The following is a 23,416-nucleotide window of genomic DNA, read 5'->3' as shown; positions in this document are numbered from 1 at the left end:
TTCCCTGCAATGGGACTATAAGGACATCAGTTTATGGATGAGGGTCATGATGGCACAAAAAGCTCAGCGCCAGCTAACACAGGAAGTTTAGGACATCCCCCTTTTCCTGCAGGCATGGGCGGAAAGGGTTCCGCTACAACCTCCAGCTCACATAAAAGAGGGATTTGCTGGCAGTTCAGCGACAGGCAGTGCAAGTGGGGACAGAGCTGCAAATTCAGACACGAGTGCTCAAATGGAGGGGAATCCAATCACCCTGCATGCCAATGCTTTAAAAAGCGACAAGCTGGGAGTAGGCAAGGGGATAGCATTGGAAAAAGGGAGGAGCCCAGTAAGGGTAAATGAGCTCCTGCCATGGTTGATGAGGTACCCAGATAGTGATAGTGCCAGGTTAATTAGGGAGGGTTTTTTGTTTGGTTTCAAAATTCCATTTCAGGAGGGTAGGGCAGGGGCAGAGTGCAAGTCAGTCAGCCTTGGAACATCCCAAAGTCGTGAGGGGTAAGATTAATAAGGAAAAACGGGCTATCTCCATTAGGGGTAGTACCTAAAACAGAGGCAGGAAAATTTCAGCTTATCCATCATCTCTCCCATCCAGGGTTTTTTTTTTTCGTAAGCGCATGAAAAAGACAAATCAGGATTTAGAGGTTTTCATATATTTGGTTTTTTTCCCACAGGTTATTTTGTTTGCACTTTTTATATTGGGCTGTTTTAATAAATTATTTGGTGTTCATGGTTTTAGAGAAAATTTGTTTTTTTCGTGGTTTCAAAAAACAATAAAATCATAATGTTGACGTAACCATAAAATTGAAGCTTTGCAGAGCAATAGTTTTGCTGCCTAGGTCAGTGATAACTATTTAAAAGCTGAAAAGCAGATGAGGATGGCAAATCATTCAAAAAGTATAAAAAATAGTAAATGGAAAGTTGCTAAAAATACAGCATTCTATAACATACTAAACGATAACTTCAGGGTGAACTTCTCTTTTATACTATGGAAAAGTATTCAAAAATTGTATAGAAGTGGAATATACATGTATGGGATCTGTTATCCCGAAAACCTGTTATCCAGAAAGCTCCAAATTACCAACACCACAGATATTACCAACCACCACACCCATATATGACAAAATGGGAACAGGACTTAAAAATAACAATCACACAGGAACAAGGTATCCTTATGGAATGCATACAATACTAAAAACCTACAAACAGGACTACAGAACTCTCACAGCTCTATCAAATAAGTGCATTCAGACTAGGAACCAATAGCAAATAGTACAAGGGCAGACCCGGTGAGGAAGTTATTACTTATAAGTTATTAGTTGACAATGTTAGACTATTTTCTAATATTGAGCTAACATAATAGACACTGAATTATTAAAAACGAATAAGTAAAATAATGTTGTACCTTCTCTCCTGAGCTGAAGGAAAGAGGAGGCATTAGATGTGAATATTAACATGTCTGTAACCTTTCTATGTCAACCCACAATAAAGAAGTTAAAAAAAAAAAAGACCATCAAGTTCAACCCTTCCAAGTAAACCTATACTTACCAATCTATACACTCACATACATAAGCTATATATACAAACATTAATACTAACTGTAGATATTAGTATCACAATAGCCTTGGATACTATGCTTGTTCAAGAACTCATCCAGGCCCCTCTTATAGGCATTAACAGAATCTGCCATTACCACATCACTAGGAAGGGCATTCCCCAACCTCACTGCCCTCACCGTGAAAAACCACCTATGCTGCTTCAAATGGAAGCTCCGTTCCTCTAATGTAAAGGGGTGGCCTCTGGTGCGTTGATTGTTTTTATGGAAAAAAAGAACACCCCTTATCTGCCTAGTAATATCTGCCCCTTATCTGTATTAATAAAACGGTACCTTGTAATTGATTCCAACTAAGATATAATTGATCCTTATTGGATGCAAAACAATTCTATTGGGTTTAATTGATTTTTTAGTAGAATTAAGAATTATGGTCCCAAGCATTCTGGATAATGGGTCCTATACCTGTACTGATTTTCACAGTTACATGGTAAATTACAATTTTTATCCATAGATAGGAAAAACACCATAATTATATTGTATATGACCTTTCTTAATAGAAAGGCTCCAGACCCACTTCTGAACAAAATTATTTATTACCACACATATTGATCTGCCATAGTGCAATGCTGTCATTCCAGGTGATACACTTTCATTGTTCCAGAGTCCCATTGTGGTGACTATTCCATCAAACACTTGGCATTGTACATGGTGATTATAGGTGTACTTGCCTCTGATCACTCATAAAAGAATCCCCCACATTTTGCTATAATTAGTGCGCTGTCATTGCTTCTAGAGATAGTTTGGACTTTACAGTGTTGCAGCTACAAACATGTAATTTTTTTTAAATGGAATAGGTAATTTACAAAGTGCAGGGCAGGGTGCAAAGGGCACCCTTGCACTGTACACTTGTACCATACCCAGCACTTTACCCTTTCCATCTAAAAGACACTTTCAGAAACTGGACACACAGGTCAGACAGTCTATTTTGGCATTCTGAAGTGCTGTATTTATAAGTGTACTTCCCTCCTGTCAGGTCTGCCTTTCACCTACTGGCACTGTGCTTTGCACCTAATAGCAGTAACGTACAGCCAGACCCTGGAAACAAGTGTTTTAAAACAGCATTGACTACCATGTGAATTAAAGGGGTGGTTCACTTTTATTATAGCTTGGAAATATAAATAGACACAGTCATTTAAACCATATTTGCAATTTGGTTTAATTAAAAAAAATGATTATTTTCAAAATAACTAACTGTGAAGGTAGTGCTACATAGATCTCTAGGTCTCTCTTCTCTGCCCCGAACCAAAAGTGTTCGCCAACACCCTGGCTGTATAAGGTCCTCTCTGATGTTTCAAGCAGTGGGGTAAGGAGTTAAGAAAGTGCAGACATAGATTACTATGGCACATGCTTAATTTATTTGCATATCTGCGATCTGATTGGCTGACATGATTTCAATCAGATTAATGAAGGGGCTGGCAGCAAACTTTGCAGGTAGCTACGACAACGATCCATTTTCTTTAATTAAAGTATATTGTTTTAAATAAATAAATGAATGTATCTATTAATATATTTCCAAACTTTAATAAAGGTGAACTACCCCTTTAAGGTGAGGACAGCAAAATAAACACAATATGTGTTGAGCACATACAGCACTTTACTAGTGATACATGCCTAAAAAAATAATAAATCATTCTTTTCACATATCTAATCTAAATCTAATCTAATTTATCTGTATGGTTTTGTGTTAGTATAAAATCATATTAGACACAAAGAAATAATTGCCAGCATTTAATGTTTATTAAATATTACAAAGAGAAGGAATATGAATATTTGGTATAACAAAATGAATGACATTAAATCTTTATAGAAAGTTAGAGGACTGTCTAATAACACATTAGAAAAGTTGTCAGTAAAAAAAGTGTGTATACAGTCATTAATGTGATTAGCCAGAGAAAGTGCATAGTAATGTATTGCATGGAGTTTGTAATTGTCTTTGCATGCTCCTGGATGCAAATGTATGTCATATAACATAAAAACCATTTTGCATTGTTCTAAAATGCAGTTATAAAAGACAATGATTGTAGCTTACATATAGACTTCTTAGTATATTAATCTGCTTCTCTTACTAATATTAGATAATGTAAATATTTAAATGGCACAAAACGAATCTAGCAAAGTGCAGTGCTGCTGTGTATATATATATATATATATCAATAAATATTTCACGACTGGCACACCCTGTAAAATTATCACAAGTTTATTGCGAACAGTCCAAAGGGTGCACACCATTTGTAGCAACAAAACCTGGGTGCTAGTACCAAAAAAATGCTCTGGAACAAGGACAGCACTCCTAGGATTTAAAGATAATATTACAGGGTATGCGGGCCATGAAATAGTTACTGCTAAATAATTATTTTTTGCTGTGCACCCCGCAAGATAAAAAGAGCGCAGACACTGCAAGGACTGAGGACTGCAAGGATTTTACAGAGTACACAGTCCACAATTGAGTTGATGTAATTACAATTAGGTATGCACAGAATCCAGGGTGAATGATCTGATCTGAAGGGTTTTTAACCTATTTTTAAGCTTTGCTGTTTGGCCAAAAAAAAAGAAAAATAATACATTTAGAACATCTTTGTTTCTTTAAAAATAACCAGCTTTCACAGCTAAGTTGGCTCTACACACAAAGGTTTGCTCATTGGTGAGGTTGCCACCTTGGTATCTAAATTAGGCCGTTTTAGCCCCTAAGCCAACAATCAGATAAATACAGAGCCTTTGCAGAGACCATCAGGAAAGAATAGCAACAACCACCCAACGTGGTTCTGATTGATGTCTACCTGATCTCCAACCAGTTATTAGTCAGGCAAGCTACAGTATTAGCCTCGCACTTAAGCCAATGACCTGCATACTTTGTCTGAATCAGCCAATGTCAGCCTATGGCTGCAAATTCATTGTATGGTTACGTTTACATCCATTTTACAAACAGATATCAGCATAACAGTATTTTTGTCAATATGAAGTTACTGACCAATGAAGTGTAACTGGATTTACAATATGTGTCCTGGATTGCTATTTGAAATTTATAAGCATATATCCCACTAAGCAAGATTCCACTGAGGTGAAGATGAGTATCAGTTCGGATGACAATGCATTGGCAGTACAGTCCAAAATTTACTGAAACTATGGTGTAAACTGTTCTTCAGTGCAAACAATTTGAAGAATTGAAAACACAATGCGATAACAACACAGTTTTGTTTTTTAATTAAACCAACTGGCTTAGATGGAACATGGAAAACTGCGGACGTTGCAGCTTTAATGGTTTCAAAACAATGTAACTACTACATATGCTGTATGCATGACAAAATTAAAACAAAGAAGCCACAAATAGCATAGCAGTGTAAAATACATTGGTTGTTTACATTTATGATGTTTGTTTACAAATTTTAACTTGCAAAGTCTCAGTCAACTTTGCAAGTTAAGTCTGACATTTTAGTACTACTCTTTTCATCCATAATATTATACTGATCCCTGAAAGCTGAATGCAAGGAATAATACCAGACTTAGACTTTCACTAAGAAGTGGCTAAATATTAATGAGGTACAAACCTTTAATATTAAACCAAATCTTTACTCAAATTTGTGTACCTCCAGGCTTATAGGCAGTGTTTTGTTTAGATATATAGATTTTTTAAATTGCTTTCATTCTAATAATTATTGTACACTGTAACAATGCCAGAATAACACTTATTAACACAGAAAACTATATGTTTACTGCAGTTAGAAATTTTATACAACAGAGGACCCTGCATGTTGATTCTCATCTGTCACAGTTTTTGGCTCAGGGGAGCAGCAATCAAACACCCGCCGTCCTAGATTTTGATAAGCATATCTAAAGTACATAATATGACCCATAGCAACAAAGGACACAGAAATTAGGACTAGCAATCCAAAGGCCTCTGGATTTGGGCCTAGGATTACCATGATGAAGTGCAGAAGGTCCAGCAAATAATTCATAGAGTTCTGAACACCATTTATAATGCCTCGTTCCGATTCAATTACATTTTCTTGAATGAGCTGTGTAACTGTCAGATCAAAGGACCAAAGGCCTAAAAAATGAAAAATATATATTAAAACATTGTTTTTATTGGATATTCACAGCAGATGTCATGTTTTATGTGTTCTTCATGTTCAGTCGACATTTGTTAAACAAAAAGATTTGTTATAAAAAGAATTATGTGCAACCAGGCAATCAACAAATTCCTTGTTTCTTACTGCTTATAAATTCCAGGATAGAGACCAGCTTTCAGAAGTAGGGACCAACACCTCCCTTCTTTCTAATATATTCTTAGCAACCTTCCTAAATCTCCTATTCCTCTATTCAGCTCTTTTGATCTTGTTGCAGAGTCTGAATTTTTCCAACTTCTCGTGTTCTCTCTGCCTACAACCTGCTTGCTTGATCCTATGCCCTTATCCTTACTAAAACAGTGTGCCTCTGCCCTTACTTCAGCTTTTAGTCATATTCAATTCATCTCTAGGTTCTGGTACCTTCTCCTCTTTATTCAAAAAGGCTTGTGTAAAGCCCATTCTTAAAAAGGCTACACTAGACCCAGCATGTCTAGCTATGGCCCTGTCTCTCTCTTATCCCTAGCCTCTAAACTCCTGCAATGTCTCGTCTTTTCTTGTGTTACTAACTTTCTCTGCATCCATAATCTGCTGACGATAATATTGGGGCGTGTATGGCAAGCTAAAGAGGGAACCTGTTCCACTGTAAGGAACAATCTCTCAATCTCTGTAAGATTCTACCTTCTGGAGCACTAGAGACTTATTTAATTATCTTGTCTAGTTTTGTAGTGCTTTATAAATAAAGTTATACGTACATGCAAATCAACTGATCTCAATAATAGTGTCAGTGCAATAATAGTTTCAGCACAACAATTTCTGACGACTAGGGATTTTCATCAGGAGCAAGGTGTCTGATGAAGGATCCCTAGTGATCAGTGTGCCAATTCCTAGATGAATTCATGCACTGACACTATTGTTGTGGTCTCCAGCGGACTTGGTGGGAATATACATGCAAGTAAAGCAGTATACAGTTTAATATTCTTTTACAACACAAAAATCTTTACTCTTAAAAGATACTTTATTTTCTCTCAAAAATATTTGTAGCGTTGAAACATTTACTAAGTAAAGAAAACAATGCAGTCTGTCTGATTTTTGTACTTCACGCTCTGCCTTGAATATAGGAGAATCATTGCAGCTCTCTACCATCTGACCTGGGTTTGTCTCATATATACTGTATATATAGTGTTATACAGTGCAGTGCTATATCCCTGAGCATGACAGGGCTGCCTTAAGCTGGCAATACACGTGGCGATCTGACGATGTTTGGTGCGACCGATGGTCGCACGAAACATCGTCAGATCCGCCACACACAGTCAGGGCTGAAACAGCAGATAAGGAGGTAGAAACAATAGGATTTCTACCTCCTTCTGCCGATTCAGCCCTGACGGCAGATTTTGGTCAGGCGCCTTCTATGGCGCCCGATCAAAATTTTCTAACTTGGCCGATCGGCGAGTCGTCCGATATCAGCAGTTTCCTGCGATATCGGTCGACACGCCGACATGCCATACACGAACCGAATATCGTACGAAACGAGGTTTCGTACGATAGTATCGGTGCGTGTATGGCCAGCTTTAGGCCCACTGTTGTTGGGCTGCACTCTTGAATAATGACTGGAGGAGAGATGACTACCGATTTAAGACCCTGGACAAAAGTGCTAGAGCACTAAGGGGTGTCCATTTAAAATGCACTTGTATTAAGGGTGTGACTGTGCTCTGCATATCACAAGGGTGGGGTCCCTTGTGATATGCAGAGCACAGTCACATCCTAGATACAAGCGCATTTTAAATGGACACCCCTTAGTGCTCTAGCACTTTTGTCCAGGGTCTTAAATCGGTAGTCATCTCTCCTCCAGTCATTATTCAAATTCCCACAGTACTTGCATGTTCCACCAGACCTGAGAAGGAGAATAATAGAAGAATACAAGGCATTTTGGAAACTGGAGTCTTGTTTTGAGAAGAACTCATTTCTGATGCACTGTTTAGTAGTCTAGCAAACTCAAAAGGGAATTGCTTTCAATTGCAGTTTTGTTTACATATATCTTGAAAATCACCAGCAATTTATACATAATATATATTGATAATTCTTGCACTAAAACTCAACAGTGTCACATCACCATAAACCAACACCAAGCCATGTGTGTTCTGCACACAACCTCCTTCTCTTTTCCTTACTCTTTACTTTACAACCCCATTCAAGACCTTTAAAGTCTGAAACTCCTTCCTCTGTCCAATTACTCACCCCCGGAACCTGCAGGTTGTACATGCTCATTTAAGGCTTACTTTTCTATTCAGGTATATAATTTAAGCCAGCTAGATAACCTTTCTGACTCCCTTTTCTCCCAAGTTGTTAAAGATGTTGAAGACTAACAACTGGTTAAAAAAAAAAGTTTTTTCATTCAGCGGAATATATTGTGTGTATAATGATAGTTATTCACCACACTGTGAAGGACTAATCAGATATCAGTCACATAAGGGTCCATAATTTAACTAATGTAAAAAAAAATCATAATTGATAAAGATAGAATTCTGTTTTTTTGTAATTCAGGATGTCAGATTTTTGTACAAAACACAATCTCCTTTTTATATCTATTCCAAATACAAAAGATAATTAGAAAATATGACTTACCAACTCTAGCTGCGATGACCCCGGCAAACAAAAGACTGACAGAGATCAGTGGTACACTAGCTTCTGAATCACTAAACTGGGAGGTGGCGTTATTTATCAGATTCTGTATATCAGTGGTAAGGTACACTTCAGGAACTGGAGAAACAGTGGGCAATGGCTCACCCTCCAAGAAGCGGGTGCTGATGTCGGCAAATGGAGAAACCGACAGATCCAAGGCACTTCCAGGCATGAACACTGAGATTGCACAGAGAATAAGGCTACTTAGTTGGGCAACTCCTGAAATAAAGCCTGTACGAATAAGACCACATTTCTTTCTAAGCCAGGTGAAGGCCACTGTTCCAATGATGCCAGAAACAGCAGAAGCTCCCATTAGAATACTGAGAACTGATCCACTTAGACCTTGTGTGTAGGCATACCCAGTTGTAATGCAGTCAAAGCCAAGGACAGTCATGTATAGAAAAGCAAGGCCCATTCCAGCCCAAAACACAGACTGATTGTAGTATGCAACCCATCCATCACGGAAGGTGCGGAATGGCTCTGTCATTCTTTCAGTACAGCTTGGTTCCTTCTGATTATCCACAACAGCTACAACTTTCTCTCCCATTAGCAACACATCTTCAGTGGGCTTCTCATTGTTATTTGTGTTTGTATCTATAACTAAATAAACCATACATTAAGTTTAGCACTGTTCAAAATGTACAAACTTTACAATATTTACAATATGCTAATCATTAAAGAGGAACTCTGGCTTCCAAACCAAAATTTGTTAAACAGCCCCACGCAACACAGAAACCGCTAATACATATTCCTGTAATCAGTGCCTTCAAAAAGTATGAATAAATACCATTTGTGCATACTGAAATCAGAATATGCAAAAAATTGTGGGATTTGAAATCTTGGCTGGGGAGAGTTGACTATTAAATGGGTTTTGCAGCTGGTATATATATTGAATAATGTACCACTTGTTGTAAACTATGAGGATATTGTAAGTCACTAAGGAGTTTCTTCACTATATAAAGGCACAAGGCCAAGTCCTTTTAAAAGGACATGGAACTCTGGGGTGAAAAAGTATGAGGATATTAGTCACCTTGGAGTTCCAAAGACTTTGGCCTTGTGCCATTTTATGGTAATGAAACTTCTTGGTGACTTTCAATATCCTTATTATTTACAACAGGGGGCACATAAATATTATAATACAGAAGTTTCACTGGGTCATGTAACAGAAATTACATAACTAAGTACCAATTATAACGCCATCACTCCACACCATTAATAAAGATATAATATACAGAATATTCAGGAGACCTGTGTATTATACCAATATAACTAAGGTCTTAGACAAGGACCCTTTTTTTGATATATAGATATATGTAAACCAGTGTGTGAAAATGTAACTAATAATTTAATATCTATATTTTAGGGGGACTTTCGATTAAAAACATGTATTTTTTTGTTAGATTATCCTATATACTTTTGCTTTACCAACTCTTGAGTAATCATAATTCACAAACAAGTCCATGCATGCACAGAAGAAAAAGAGGCTAGGGCTAAAGTATAAAAAAGGGCAAGACTGAACATGTTTTGTCCTTGTTTCTTAAGTGGCTCACTTTTAAACACACAGAGGCTCTGCAAACAATGTGCTGCAACTACTCTGTCATGCCAGAGCTTAGTGCAGTGACAAAATTATGGAAGGATGGAGAGCACTCTGTAGGGGGCTTTATGACTAGAATAAAAAATAACCTTCTATTGCTGGGCCTTCAGGAAAGAGGTTGTCACCTTCTCCTCTGCATAGCAGAATAGAAAATAACAGTACTAAAGTGAAACAGATTTAATATTTTTTATTTAGTGCAAAATATAACACAGATTAGACAAAAAGAATATTCAGCCCCACTCATTGAGCTTGTTTTGGGTGTATTCAGCCACTATAATTAAAGGACATGTAAAGCCTACATTTGCCTACAATGTATATCAGCTGGGCATGTCTCCCCCACCCAAATAGCCTTATTTGTACTGCATATGTCCCCTCTGTTTGCCAGCACCATCACATTTTCCTAAAGCAAATAGTACCATTTTAACCAGTGGTCATTTTTCCCCTGATACATATTCAGATACATTTAAATCTGCAAACAGCATACACACACACAGACCCTTATTCAGCATACATTTTATCAAGAATACAGACTCACACAGGCAGAATTGTCTCTGATAAAAATTCTGCTTTGTTTGAGCTGAGCTCAGGAGAGGCGGTTAGGAAAAAAAAATTGAAGCAGACAGCTAGAGCTGAGTTTCTATGGGAACCAGCAATGCCATCTCTTTACTGGCTGCTAGACTGGGGGGGGCGTGTTTAGTAATCTGAGCTTAAAACAACTGAGAATGACAAGCCAGAAATCAAAGCAATTTCCTGAGGGGGGGCGAGTGAGTTACAGGAGGAGAAGGAAATCTAAGTGATTTTAGATGCTGCAGCCTTACTTTTAACCTCTGGACAACCAGAGTGGCGGGTATTGAAAGATTTCAAAGAGGCTGTTCACTGATTACATTTTTGTGTGTGGGGTTTACATGTCCTTTAAGACAGATTGACAGATCTCATTCTTTCTGCAAAACACAAGTTATTTATAAGGCTAATAGCAGACTAGTTTTTTTACACCAGATCTCTGGAAGAATTTTCTAATAACTAGTTTCAGAATCTTGCATTTTCCCATTTTCTAAAAGGCATCCAACCCTTTCTTAAAACTACCTGCCACTACAACTGCAAAAGGGAGAGAATTCATACGTCATAGCTATCACTGTAAAAAAAAAAATCACATCTAGTATAAATGACCAGATGCAAAATGTAAGACACAGATCTTTTACATTGCTTATTTTATTTGACTTTTTATTTGTTACCTTATTTTCTTTATATCTGAGAATCAATAAAAAACCATATTACTAAAAAAAAAAATCACATCTAATCTCAGTGAATGAAGGACATACTGAGGAATAAAGTATCAGAGTATTTATTGTATGATCCCCTGGGATAATTATACATTAACCATCTCTGGCACACTGTAAACAATCCCAACTTGGCTAACCTTTCCTAATAACTTAATAATAACTTAATAACTAAACTTAATAACTAAAATCTATCAGTTAACGTTAATAGAGCAATCTTTAACATATACATAGTTAACAAAAAATGTGCTTCTGAATAGATTTTCACCTCAGAATCACCCCTCTGCTGATCCTTCACTTCTGCACAAGCCCTGTGCTGGGGGGGGGGGGTCAGTGACCCCTATAAACACTACAGTTGCTTTTCTACTTCCTTATATAATGTCATACATAGTATTGGCAGCAGACTCTACCCTACTAGCTGTGTCTCCTGCTGCAAATCTAACACTAGATTTGTGATATGCTGAGCCTGTTTGCCTATGCTATTGCAAGGAAAAATTAACCAATGACTTTTCAATTTATGCAACTGGTTAGAGTGCACGAGTAACAAATGAAGTGGTCCAATAGGAACAAAGTAAGGACAAATCTTGGACGTAATGATAAATGCATATAGAAAGTTCTCAGTGTGTCAGTTTCAAAATAGGCCACTACCATTTCTTCTATGACTTCTACATGACCTCTGCAGATTTTAGATGGTTTATTCTTACTTTTGGATTTGTCGCCATTTTGGAACATAATAAATGGCAAATTATGAAAAAATATTTTGTATCATTGTTTAAAAAATCATAACCAGGAGCAAACAGTTAAGCAAATGCTGCTTTCAATAGCAATTATATTTGCAAATAACTTTAAAACACTAAGGGGCTGATTTACTAAGACACGAATTCCGACCGAATTGGAAGAATTCCGATTGGAAAACGAACATTTTGCGACTTTTTGCATATTTTTTGCGATTTTTTCGGCGCCTTTACGACTTTTCGGAAATTATCGCGACTTTTTCGTTTCCAATACGATTTGCGCGAAAAAACGCAAGTTTTTCGTAGCCATTCCGAAAGTTGTGATTTTTTCGTAGCGTTAAAACTTGCGTGAAAAGTTGCGCTTTTTTCGTATCGTTAAAACTTAAAAGGCGCAACGTTTTGCGCAAGTTTTAACACTACGAAAAAATCGCAACTTTTTGCGCAAGTTTTAACGCTACGAAAAAATCGCAACTTTCGGAATGGCTACGAAAAACTCGCGTTTTTCCGCAAAAGTCGCGATAATTTTCCGACAAAATCGCAAAATACCGATCATTACGAAAAAAACGCAATCGGACGCATTCGGCCCGTTCGTGAGTAAGTAAATGGGCCCCTAATATTTGTAATAAATTCATATTGGTTATTTTTTGGGGATTAATAAGCTAAAAAAAGTATAAATAAAGTTGCTTGAGACAATTTTCATTGATTTCTATAGAAACTCACCTGCTTTTACTTGCCATTTACTAAATGGTTTTTACTTGTCGTATACTTACCTCAGAAAATACTCACATAGATAACTGCATTCGCTTTTTTCAATACCAACTTGATTTTTGATATATCTGCCCATTAGATCACATGCAGCACTCAGTTTACATATTAAGAACACCTGGTATGGTATGCTTGAGGGGATTCTATTTTTCCACAATGGGAGGGTATCTGATTCTAAGTTTTGCATATTGTTTAATAGAGTATGAAAAAGGGTATCAAAAATTTTGCTGCTGTTTAAATTGTTAATTTCACCACAAATCTATCACGGGTATAAAACCAGGTTAATTCCTAATCAAAATAATTAATATATTTTGTTTGGTTTTGAAGAACATGCATTTCTACTACCTTGGATATTAAGTTGCTTTAATTCTTGATCTTCGTCTTTCTTTCCTGATTTAATAGCCAGCGCTGGTGTTTTCTGGTACACTTTCCACAAAAGGAAGTATTCTACACACATTGATAACATGTTCCATCCAGCTATAAATCCACAGCCTATGACTGGTGAACCAAAGGTCATTATTTGTCCTACAGCCAATGGAGCCAATATGTTTGTCAGTTGGTCGATTCGTCTTACTGTGGCATTCATGTCTGTCAGAAAAAAAATATATATATAAATATTTATATATATATATAAATATGAATATTTTTCCAAGAATCAAGAACTATTAAAGAATCAGAACTTTTAGTGACTATTTAGTTTAAAAAAAAAATGCTACAACTGTGTTAATTACATTTGATTTTCACTATGTGTATATTGTAGATATGATATAAATTGATACAGTACATTAAGCAGTGCATCTTTTTTCTCTATTTCAAGTCACATATGCTGTATGTCTATAATATATAAATTACTACTTGTAGTTAAGGAAAGCTGCAGCATTCTAAAACTTCATATTTTTACTACTAATCTCAATAAGAGTTCTCTGACACAAGCAGCTTTTCAAAAGAGCCCAGTTCATGGCTGACTTGAAAAGTGTCAGGTTGGTTCACCTGAAAAGTGTCAGGTTACCCAAGTAAAGTATGCACAGACTAGCACTTTATTAGGTTATGCACTCAAAGTAGAACACACATTTTTACCTGCCAATCTGCTCCTGTCATCTCCGGCGACCACAACAATCCAGTCTCTTTGAATGGTGATACCAGTGGCTGTGCTGGCCAGATTAGCAATGTTTGCAATGGTTATGACTAATATGTAACAGACAGTCTGCAAGACCACAGATTAATATGGCATTAAATAAAAGACCTTAGACTAAAAAAAGAGCCAGTTTTATTTAAAGGGTTCATAACAAAAACCAGATATAGTGTACCACTGCAAATACATAATAAGATTAAGCAGTAAAAATTGTGCCTTTCTAACTAATACTACCTAAAATATGTAATATTATTAAAGGTTCTGTTAAAACTGTTTTAACTTAAAATACATCTGCACCTATTTCCATAACTGTTTACAACATGAAAACTTAAAGCAATTAGAATTTCTCTGTTTGCACTGAATAGCTCAACAAATAAAAAAACTATAAACTTATAAACTAAGGCACATTTTTCAGATCTGTTGATGTTTTGTTTGCAACAATGGTAAAGCAAAGTACAAAAGTACTGGTATAGTTCTGAACTGTCTGATGAAACCATGCGTTCATTACACCAGACCATTACTTTGCACAATTTTACATTTTTTGTGTACTGCGGTGCTTAACTGCTAAGAATCAGTTGATATGGGGGATCTGTCAGGAACTGCCTGGAATCAAACCTTGGACTCTGTGCTGAACTATGCTTACATTATTTTCATGAGCCACCGCTTTTAGAGTTAGTATTTGTCCAAAATACAGATGTACATCCGTTATATCTCCCTGCTACTCTCTTTTCACCGCCTACCTTGTAAACAATGTGTCAGAGATCAGGCAATTAAAGGAGAAGGAAAGGTTAAGTCACTTGGGGGTGCCAAAATGTTAGGCACCCCCAAGTGACTTAGAACGCCTACCTTGTACCCCGGGCTGGTGCCCCCGTACGGAGAGAACAGCACCAGCCCGGGGCAGCTGCCGGCGCTACCTGCTTCCTCCTCGCTTGCGCGCGCATGCGCAGTAGAGTGAAAAGCCGAACTTAAACATTAAAGTCGGCTTTTCACTCTACTGCGCATGCGCCGGCCCACGGATTTCGGCAGCAGCGCGCAAAGGAAGGAGGAAGCGGTGTCTACAGGTGCCCCGGGCTGGTGCTGTTTTCTCCTAACAGGGGCACCAGCCCGGGGTACAAGGTAGGTCATGTAAGTCACTTGGGGGTGCCTAACATTTTGGCACCCCCAAGTGACTTAGCCTTTCCTTCTCCTTTAAGGGCCTTTATAAGACTGCTCCTTGCAACTTAGTTGCTTGATCATCAAAGCTCCTGAGCTTGATCTAACCAATTAACCTGCGATTTCTGGTTCCTGTGTCCCAGCCTTGTTCCTTGCCCAGTTCTTCAACCCTGTCGTCCAGTCCCCATCCTGTTCCTAATTCCCAGTGCTGTGGATTCCCTGGTTTGACATCTGGCGGTTTCTAAGCTCTGCCTACCTACCTTAGCCCATCTTTCAGACTTTGCTTGTCTTCAGCCTGCCCAGACCTTTGGCCCATTACCGGACTTTGCCTTAGCCTGAAATTAGCCTCTACCATAGGCCCTTATTTGGACTATTGTTCTTGGCTGCACTTTGTCATTTTTCTTCATTTTAATCTTCTTAAAATCTGTTTTCATCAAATAATAGCTGGCAGTATTTATCTAGCTATTAATGGGTGTTTCTCGGTTTAATCAGTGCTCAGGTTCCTACCTGCAGGTCACTCACCAGTGACCAGGCCTGACTGGGATCCATGCATGCACAAATGATCAGTGTAAAAACAATGTGAGCATGTGCCTAGTGTAACTTTTCTTAAAGGAGAATGCAAGTCAAAATTTAAAAAGCATGCTGCCCAATAGTCCTCCTATTGTTTAGTAAAAACAGCTTTTCTAGAACAGGCTGCCATCTCTAAAAAGGTAATTTCCCTTCCTTTCCCTCCTTGCTTCATACTGCACATGTGTTTCATTCCCTCTCCCCCTCCCCTCTGCCAGATCCGCTTCTGATTGGCTGGTGGGCATGTGTAGCTCAGAACAGCAGACAGGATCAAGTTACACACACGCTCAGAGAATAGGAAGGCTGCTGCTGGCAGCCTACAGGAAGGACAGAGAGATTTCAGTGATGTCACTGTAGTCTTCACACTGCTGTAGGCTGCCAGCACCATATCTCAGAGAAACAAGCAGGGATCTGGGAATTTAGATATGCAGTAAGTACTTAAAAAGAATGCCTTTAGACTTACTTTTAATATATATTAACCTTTCATTGTCCTTTAACATGCATAAGGGACATTTGCCTATTAAGTATTATTAGTATGTATCGGATTTATGCTGTCCTTTTCTTACATACTTGTGAACTAGCAAGGCCATACTGCACCACTAACAGTTTCCTACTGTAATGTCCAAGCCTGAGAAGGCTCTTTCCTGAATCCAGTCATTTATAATGACTTTACAACACTTTCACAACACTCTTCTTTTATAAATACTCACCAAAATCCATCCATGGTACATTGACATAAGTTGCATCTTGTAAAGGAAAACCACCATCAAAATAATTCCACATACAATAACTGAGGCATTCTGGACAATAAGTGAAGTCTGAGCCACTGTTAGAAAAAAACAAAAAATTTTTTTAGTAGAAATAAATATCCTTCTTATAAACAGTGATTACCAACCATATAATTTCCTTTAGACATAAGTAAAACTTTTTGTATAGAGAGAACTCTGTAGCTCTTCATAAAGTGCTTATCTCATCCAAAAAATCTCAACAGAAAGCCATAGTGTGGGACACCATTCTATTTTATTCAACACCCCTAGAGGCTACTGTTGAAATATTTCTGTATTTTAAAAAAAGCTATAATTCAGTTTTGAAAAATAATGGGAGAGGGCCTGAATATGTGAAGAAGCATATGTCTTCTTCACATGAATTCAGAAATCAAAGTCATGCGTAGGCCTTTCCACTGTCAATTTCCTTTCTTGCTTTTTGGGAAGATTAGTCGCCCGTGGTAGCAGAGATTTATTGTGGTCAGCTAATCTCACTGTGGGGCATTAGCCTAAAAATATATAGGTAAGCAAAGAGGAATCACTAAAAAGATCTGAATCTTGGTATCTGTTAAATTAAATATAAACATTAATATTTTATCTAAAAACAGAGAAATTACCTTTTAGCCTTGGGTTTTTGTCTACCCAGTCACCAATTACAGCTCCAAGAAGAAGGACAGAGCCTGCCACCACTAACCCATAGACTGCAGTCAGAAGAAGGCTGTTCCCATAGAGTTCAACGAGAAAAAGTGAAACCGCAAAATGCCACATACGATCCCCCTGCAAAAATGTAAAGAATTGCTATCAAGCTAATACCGATCTGCTGAATGTCAGGAGTTCACCAGATTTCTATATTTGCTACGCTGATTATGTAAGGTATCCCATACCTGTATAAGAAAATGCTGTTATTAGCAACTGTAAGGGCAGTCGCCTAACAAAAAATGATTGGGCCCCACAGTAAATTCACTTTAGTGAATACTGCCTATTAGCTAGTGATCCATTGGGCCTTTTATACATGCTGGATCCCCCAAAAGTAACAACAGGGTCTGCTTTTTCTGGTTTCCTGCTTTGTCTTAATGTAACTGTTTTTAGGAAAGTTCTAAAAACCTGTTTTAGCATTTAAATTATATTGTTTATAATGGTATGTTATGAACGAAATATATATAAAAATATACATACTTTATTACCAATGCAGGAAAATTGCTAAAAGACCAAAAAATTCACTGAAATAATATCAAATAACAGTAGTAGAGCTCACACTCCTGTTAAGGACCTATAGGCATGTGTATATGCAACCTGAAAGGGAATGTTACATTTGTTAAATTGTTAAAATGTTAAATGTTTAAAATGTCATATTAAATAACTTTAGTTATTACGGTATTCAACACGGGTCACATATAGCTAGTGATTTTGTTGAAAAACTATGCATGTGGAGACTGCATCACTTGACTTATAATATTTATTTGTATCAGTGGAAACAGAAAGATTGCTCTGGGATTGTAACCACATCCAAAATCTGCTTATGCAACTGACAGAATTTAAAGGACAAGTCAACCCAAAATGTCATATTTTGCCTAATAATAGAAAAATAAATTCTAAGCAACTTTGTAATATGCATTTATTATAAATGTATAATGTGTTTTAAGTTATTTATATATATAATTGCAATTAAAAGCAGTGTTTGTCTGTCCTTTTCCATTCTCTGCCCTGGTGGCTCTGACTGTTGAAACAATGTAACACAAGGCAGAAGACTTGACAGACCTGCCTTGCTGGAGGAGACTGATCTTTGCAACATTGTTTAAGAGGTAACAACCAGGAGTTTAGAAAATGTTGCTTTCAGTAGCAATTACATTTACATATAATTTTTAAATCACAAAAAAATGTTAACAAATTCATACTGGAAAGATGTTTCCCTTAAAAGGAATCTAGTGCTACACAAACACAGACACAGTAAAGCAAAGGCTATATCAACTGATCTAGCCATAAAGCTTCATTATTGTAGTACTGGCACCATTTACATTACATGAAACATTTGGTCTTCTTTAGTCTTTAGGGCACCCTTTGCAATAGTTTCTATGGACAATTGCTGGCCCTTCCTGTTGCTGATTGGCTTTGCTTGATACAGCTAAATGTAAAAAATCCACAAATGTAAAATCCACCAAGTACCATTCTCACCCCACCCATTCTTTTGGGCAGGGCCCTCTCTAACTTGGTTTTTTTTCTACTTAAATGGGTTGTTCACCTTTGAGTCAACTTTTAGTATTATGTAGAGAGTGTTATTCTGACACAGTTTGCAACTGGTCTTCATTTTTATTTTTGGTAGTTTTTTAATGATATCACTTTATCTTTTGCAGGTCTCCAGTTTGGTATTTCAGCAGTTATCTGGTTGCTAGGCTTCAAATTACCTTAGTAACAAGGGAGTGGTTTGAGAGACTCACTGATAAATGAATAGTAGAGGTACTGAATAGTGGATAAGTAATAAAAAGTAACCCCCATTTGAAAGCTGGAAAGAGGCAGAAGAGGAAGGCAAATAATGAAAAAACTATAAAAGATTAAAAATGAAGACTAGTTGAAAAGTTGCATAGAATTGGCCATTTTAACATGTTAAAAGTTAACTTAAAGGTGAACCACCCCTTTAATTATAAAGTCACCCATTTAAAGCAGGAAGATAGCTGATGTCTACTTTCTTGGTGCTAGCCAAAGTATTGCACTTTACAGCTTCATAAACATCTAATCATTTTATTGCAAATGAAACACTTGACCTGCTTGTGCTGTTTGTCTTATCACAATGGCACCAGAATGTCTTATCAGCACATGATAATGTGTGAGTACAGCTCAGCTCTTTTTTGTTTGTATTTCATCATGTCTTTTCTGAAAAAAATAATACTTGTTTAAACTAGCAATTCTGCTAACATTTTGGGTGAACTAAAAAGAGCCCAGTAAAAATGGAAAGTAATGGAATATTTGCTTCCTGTTTTTTGGTGTTACTTCCTTGGATAGCTTTCCTGATATAAAATATGAAGGACAGAAAAAGTTCATTGAATATCTGTAATTTTTGAAGCTGCCTAGTATTTTTCTATGAGAACTAAAGGTGGCCATACACGCACCGATAATATTGTACGAAACCTCATTTTGTACAATATTCGGTGCGTGTATGGCAAGTCGGCGATGCGACCGATATCACAGGAGGCTGCTATCGGACAACTCACCGGGCAGGTTAGAAAAGTTTGATCTATGTTCAGGGCTGAATCGGCAGAAGGAGGTAGAAATCCAATTGTTTCTACCTCCATATCTGATAATTCAGCCCTGAACGTCTGTGGAGGGTTGGAACAATCTTTGGAAAATCGCCATGTGTGTGGCCAGCTTTAAGCTTAACAAAGTAGTCTTGAAATACTACTTGTTAATGTTTGGGCTTTTTTATTAGCCCAGGGTGACCACAAGCCACATGTTTCTGTTATAGAGCTGCTTAACCTCTCTGCTGTTACAGTAAGTCCAGCATATAAAAACACAACATTTCATGCAATATTGATTTTTAAGCTTTAAGTCACCTTAAAGTAGTGGTTTTTTTTTGTTATGACCTTGTTTAGATAGGCTACACCCTGGTGTCTTTGGGTGGGCTTACAAGTAAAACAGGTGATATATTGGCACTATATAAATTAGGGTGAGGAAAATAGAGTTGCCAGTTTTTCCGTTGTTTAAAACTAAAAAGTGTCACAAAATGTAAAAAATGAGGTTTGCATTTCTTCTTTCATCAATGTGAGTTCCCAAGGGTTACAGAGAATGCAGAGAAAACAACATTTATTAATAACGTTATTATTTTCCATAGCTTTGATAAGATCTAGCAACATTGCATAAGAATAATATAATGAAAGACAATATAGTGACGGGCCTCATTGGAAAAACATTTAAGAAACTGAGCTTTTATTGTTTGTTCACCTTGAAAAAATAATAATTAAAAGTGAGAATGGAAAATGAGTAGTAAATGGTTACATGAATGGTATGATATGCAATACAAAATAAGAGGAACAATAAAATGTAACCCTCAAAGCTTTTACAGTTCTAGGCTTGAAATAGGTAGAATAATATTTAGAATAGGTCATAATGTAATCTGACTAAAAGTGAGGTAAAATTCCAATTGACAAAATAAAAAAATCACTTCAAATGTACTTTTTTAGAAATAATATAGCCTTAAAAGATGTTTGCTGCAATGCACAGGACCCACTTGTATGAAAACAGAGTATGCAATTTTATTTCCAATGAAATTTAACATGTTCTATCAAATAAACTGGCTAATTTAATCTAGCCCTTCTGGCTATTTAAGATAATGACAGATTCAGTGTTTTGACTACTGCTTAAGCTAATGGTGGATATAGCATTCTGACCACTGCTGCCTTCCTGCATAAAAGTCAAAGAGCCCCTCAACATCTGTCAGTGATTTTTGTATTAGTCTATGCAAGCGTCTCTGAGTGGAGGACCGCCTCTCACCACTACATGTACTTAGAACACAGCATCCCCCATACATTAATATGAGAACCTGTGCCAGATATTAAAAAATCTTCTGGGACAGGCTCTGATTTAGATGATCTATAATCTCTTAAAAATGCTGCATTGATGCATCAGGTCTATATAAAGAATAGATAATAAACAAAGCATTTTAACTGATTATGTTTTTCATCATGTAGCAAAGATGGGCAAAGAGCTATATTAGCCATAAGATTAATGTCATCGAGAGCAGTTTCTGCACTGGCATATATCTGTTTAAGTGGCCCTCTAATTTAGATTCAAGCCAAGGGACAAGTAGTATTACTCCTCAAAGCAATATTACCTGGCCCAGTAACCAGCACACCCATCCACACTTGCAATACACCATGTCCTCCATCACTACCTGCTGACATCACTCCCCCCCCACCCAAGCTCTCACCAACACACCCCCACCACCTCTTCCTCCATCGCCATTGCCTCTGTCACTGCTGACATAGTCACACTCTTTCTTCAACGTATGCCAATTGGAACTGTGCCCCCCCCCCAGCTGCTGTACCCTAGGCACATGCCTACTGTGCCTACCTCTAGCACTGGTCCGTGAGCAGTGTAAAGTGGATTGTATTCTTGACACTGCAGTGTCACATTGTGCAGTAGGGGGTCCACATTAGCAGTTTGTTCACTAGTGGAATAATGTCATCAGAGAAAATGTTTTGTGTGAAATTAGCCTTGGGGATAGAGAACCTAAATGTTATGTCTTGACCAGTGAAAATGTATTTTCTTTATTGTAAGCTGATGTTCAAGTTTGATTTGGAGTGTTTTTAAATATATTTTAGTTTTTCAGATGGCTTTTTTTTTCTTTTTCTTTTTATAATATCCTTTTGAAATCATTCCTGTATGCTCCAGTTTGTGTATATATTAAAATGATCAATAAAAAAAAGGGAGCTGAGAAATGGCAAGTAGGTAACCTGTCCACATGGCAGTCAATTAGAGGGAATAAAAAAAAATGCAAAAAAAAATAGGTTTTACAGCAAAACTGGAACATATTGTGTTCCTGAAAACAATAATCAAAATGCTGATTATTCAAACTCAGGTATAAAATGTAAAAAGTCTGAAACACCAATTAAACAGAGATATCCTAGAAAATATGAATTGATAGGTGCACATGGAAAAATGTTTCACTGCAGTTACGCTGACTATAAATGACTATGCAAAGCTTTCATTCTAGCCTCAGCAGTCACAGGAGGCGGGGGAGGGGATGTTAGTTACAATTTACAAGCCCTATGGCTTTGTTGGATGAAGAATATCTCTTTCAAGTACAGTAGAGTTCGTATTTCTAGTATTTCCTTACATTTCTAGAAATGTTACAGGCTATAAATGATTATTGTTAGAGATGTCATTTGTACTTGGCTGTTGTCTAACAGAGCAGGAATAAAAGAGCAGATTAAAAGATGCTAAAAAACATGTTGGTTCAGCATTTTGGACATGGTCACTGCCAAGTCATGACAGAGCACTGAATTAACTATCTTGGTGTGTTTGAGCTTGAAATATACAAGCAGCCTGCATTGCACAGATGAACCAGTGGGCTATAAAACCAAGTACTCACCCAGGTGGACAGAGCGTGTCCAAGGTACATGAGAAATTTTGCAGATGTCAAGTAGGTTGCAATGGAACCTGCAAAAAACCCATATCAGGTAAATAGCAGACACACAAAAATGTCACTTGTTTTGTATAGTATAGGCACTTTCTCTACTCACCACAACATCCTGCATTTTCCTGATCACCAGTTTTAGCCATGATTTCTTTAAAACTAATTTTGTATTGTAAAATAATCTAAAAATATTGCAAAAAAAATTATAAAAAAAATAAAAACAAACAGGAAATCGTTATCTCCTTTTTTTTTCTTTCCAAACTTAGCTATCACTGTAGCTGAAGTTGGAAAGTGAAAACCTTATGCAGAAGCTGTAGGAAAGAGGGATCCAGGGAATCTGGGTGCCCCTCTTTCTTTTTAACGCTGTGCTCTGTTCTTCGCCTTCCTGAACTGTGTTGTTTTGCTGAACAGTCTCTTCTGTGTGTGTATATATATCCAGCCTCTGAGGGCTGTACAAGACAACCACAGCAGTCAGTCACAAAAAGCAATCTCCATATCTCCGCCCCTCTGTGCTTACGCTGCAGAGCTGGGTTTGCAGTGTTATTGTGAGTGGTCAGATGAGAGCCTAAATAGCACATTGCTTATATCTGAATATTAAATGTTTTTTTGAAAAATTAAGTTGTGTTTTCGCGGTTTTTATATTTTACAAATATATTGGAGATAATAACCAAGGATTTGTTGAAATGACTTGTTTTGCATGATCTATTTTGGAGCAGAAATACGTGTTTCCACTGGAAATTTCTCAGGAGGGGCAAGTAGGTAAAAGGTCATTGTCAGGCAACCATTCCTCTGCCTCAGTTCTGCTAAACATGTCTCAGATAGAAATGTACCAGTATTTTATATTTGTGGTTTGCTTTATTGCCTTGCTTTCTACTTTCTAATACAGGCAAATAACTCAACTGCAATCACATACACCTACTACTTTTGATTCTTAATAATACAGATTTTC

General features: G+C 37.2%; 1 protein-coding gene across 2 annotated transcripts; it reads right to left on the bottom strand.

Moving 5' to 3' along the window:
* Positions 1–3,327: 3,327 nt before the first annotated feature.
* slc40a1 (solute carrier family 40 (iron-regulated transporter), member 1) lies at positions 3,328–22,894 on the bottom strand. Of its 2 annotated transcripts, NM_001097277.1 has the most exons (8): positions 22,574–22,615; positions 22,423–22,490; positions 16,958–17,117; positions 16,287–16,402; positions 13,803–13,929; positions 13,071–13,313; positions 8,299–8,955; positions 5,324–5,657 (listed from the first exon to the last, which is right to left on the bottom strand). In NM_001097277.1, the coding sequence occupies exons 1-8, from the start codon at positions 22,611–22,613 to the stop codon at positions 5,338–5,340; spliced, it is 1,731 nt and encodes a 576-aa protein (NP_001090746.1). In that variant the 5' UTR covers positions 22,614–22,615; the 3' UTR covers positions 5,324–5,337. The 2 variants fall into 2 exon arrangements, with proteins under 2 accessions (XP_031748291.1, NP_001090746.1); XM_031892431.1 differs by lacking the exon at positions 16,958–17,117 and having other exon boundaries at positions 3,328–5,657; positions 22,574–22,894.
* Positions 22,895–23,416: the final 522 nt, after the last annotated feature.

Source organism: Xenopus tropicalis, chromosome 9 (assembly GCF_000004195.4).
Source record: "Xenopus tropicalis strain Nigerian chromosome 9, UCB_Xtro_10.0, whole genome shotgun sequence".
Lineage (NCBI taxonomy): Eukaryota > Metazoa > Chordata > Amphibia > Anura > Pipidae > Xenopus > Xenopus tropicalis.
The sequence above is the reverse complement of the archived record's forward strand: the minus strand, read 5'-3'. Positions and strand labels throughout refer to the sequence as shown.

Coding starts and splice junctions, on each gene's coding strand:
- slc40a1 (NM_001097277.1), bottom strand. CDS start 22,613: ATGGCTAAAACTGGTGATCAGGAAAATGCAGGATGTTGTG. Junction 22,491..22,573: donor GGAAAATGCAGGATGTTGTG/GTGAGTAGAGAA, acceptor GGTTTTTTGCAG/GTTCCATTGCAACCTACTTG. Junction 5,658..8,298: donor GGTCATCGCAGCTAGAGTTG/GTAAGTCATATT, acceptor TTCATTTTTTAG/GCCTTTGGTCCTTTGATCTG.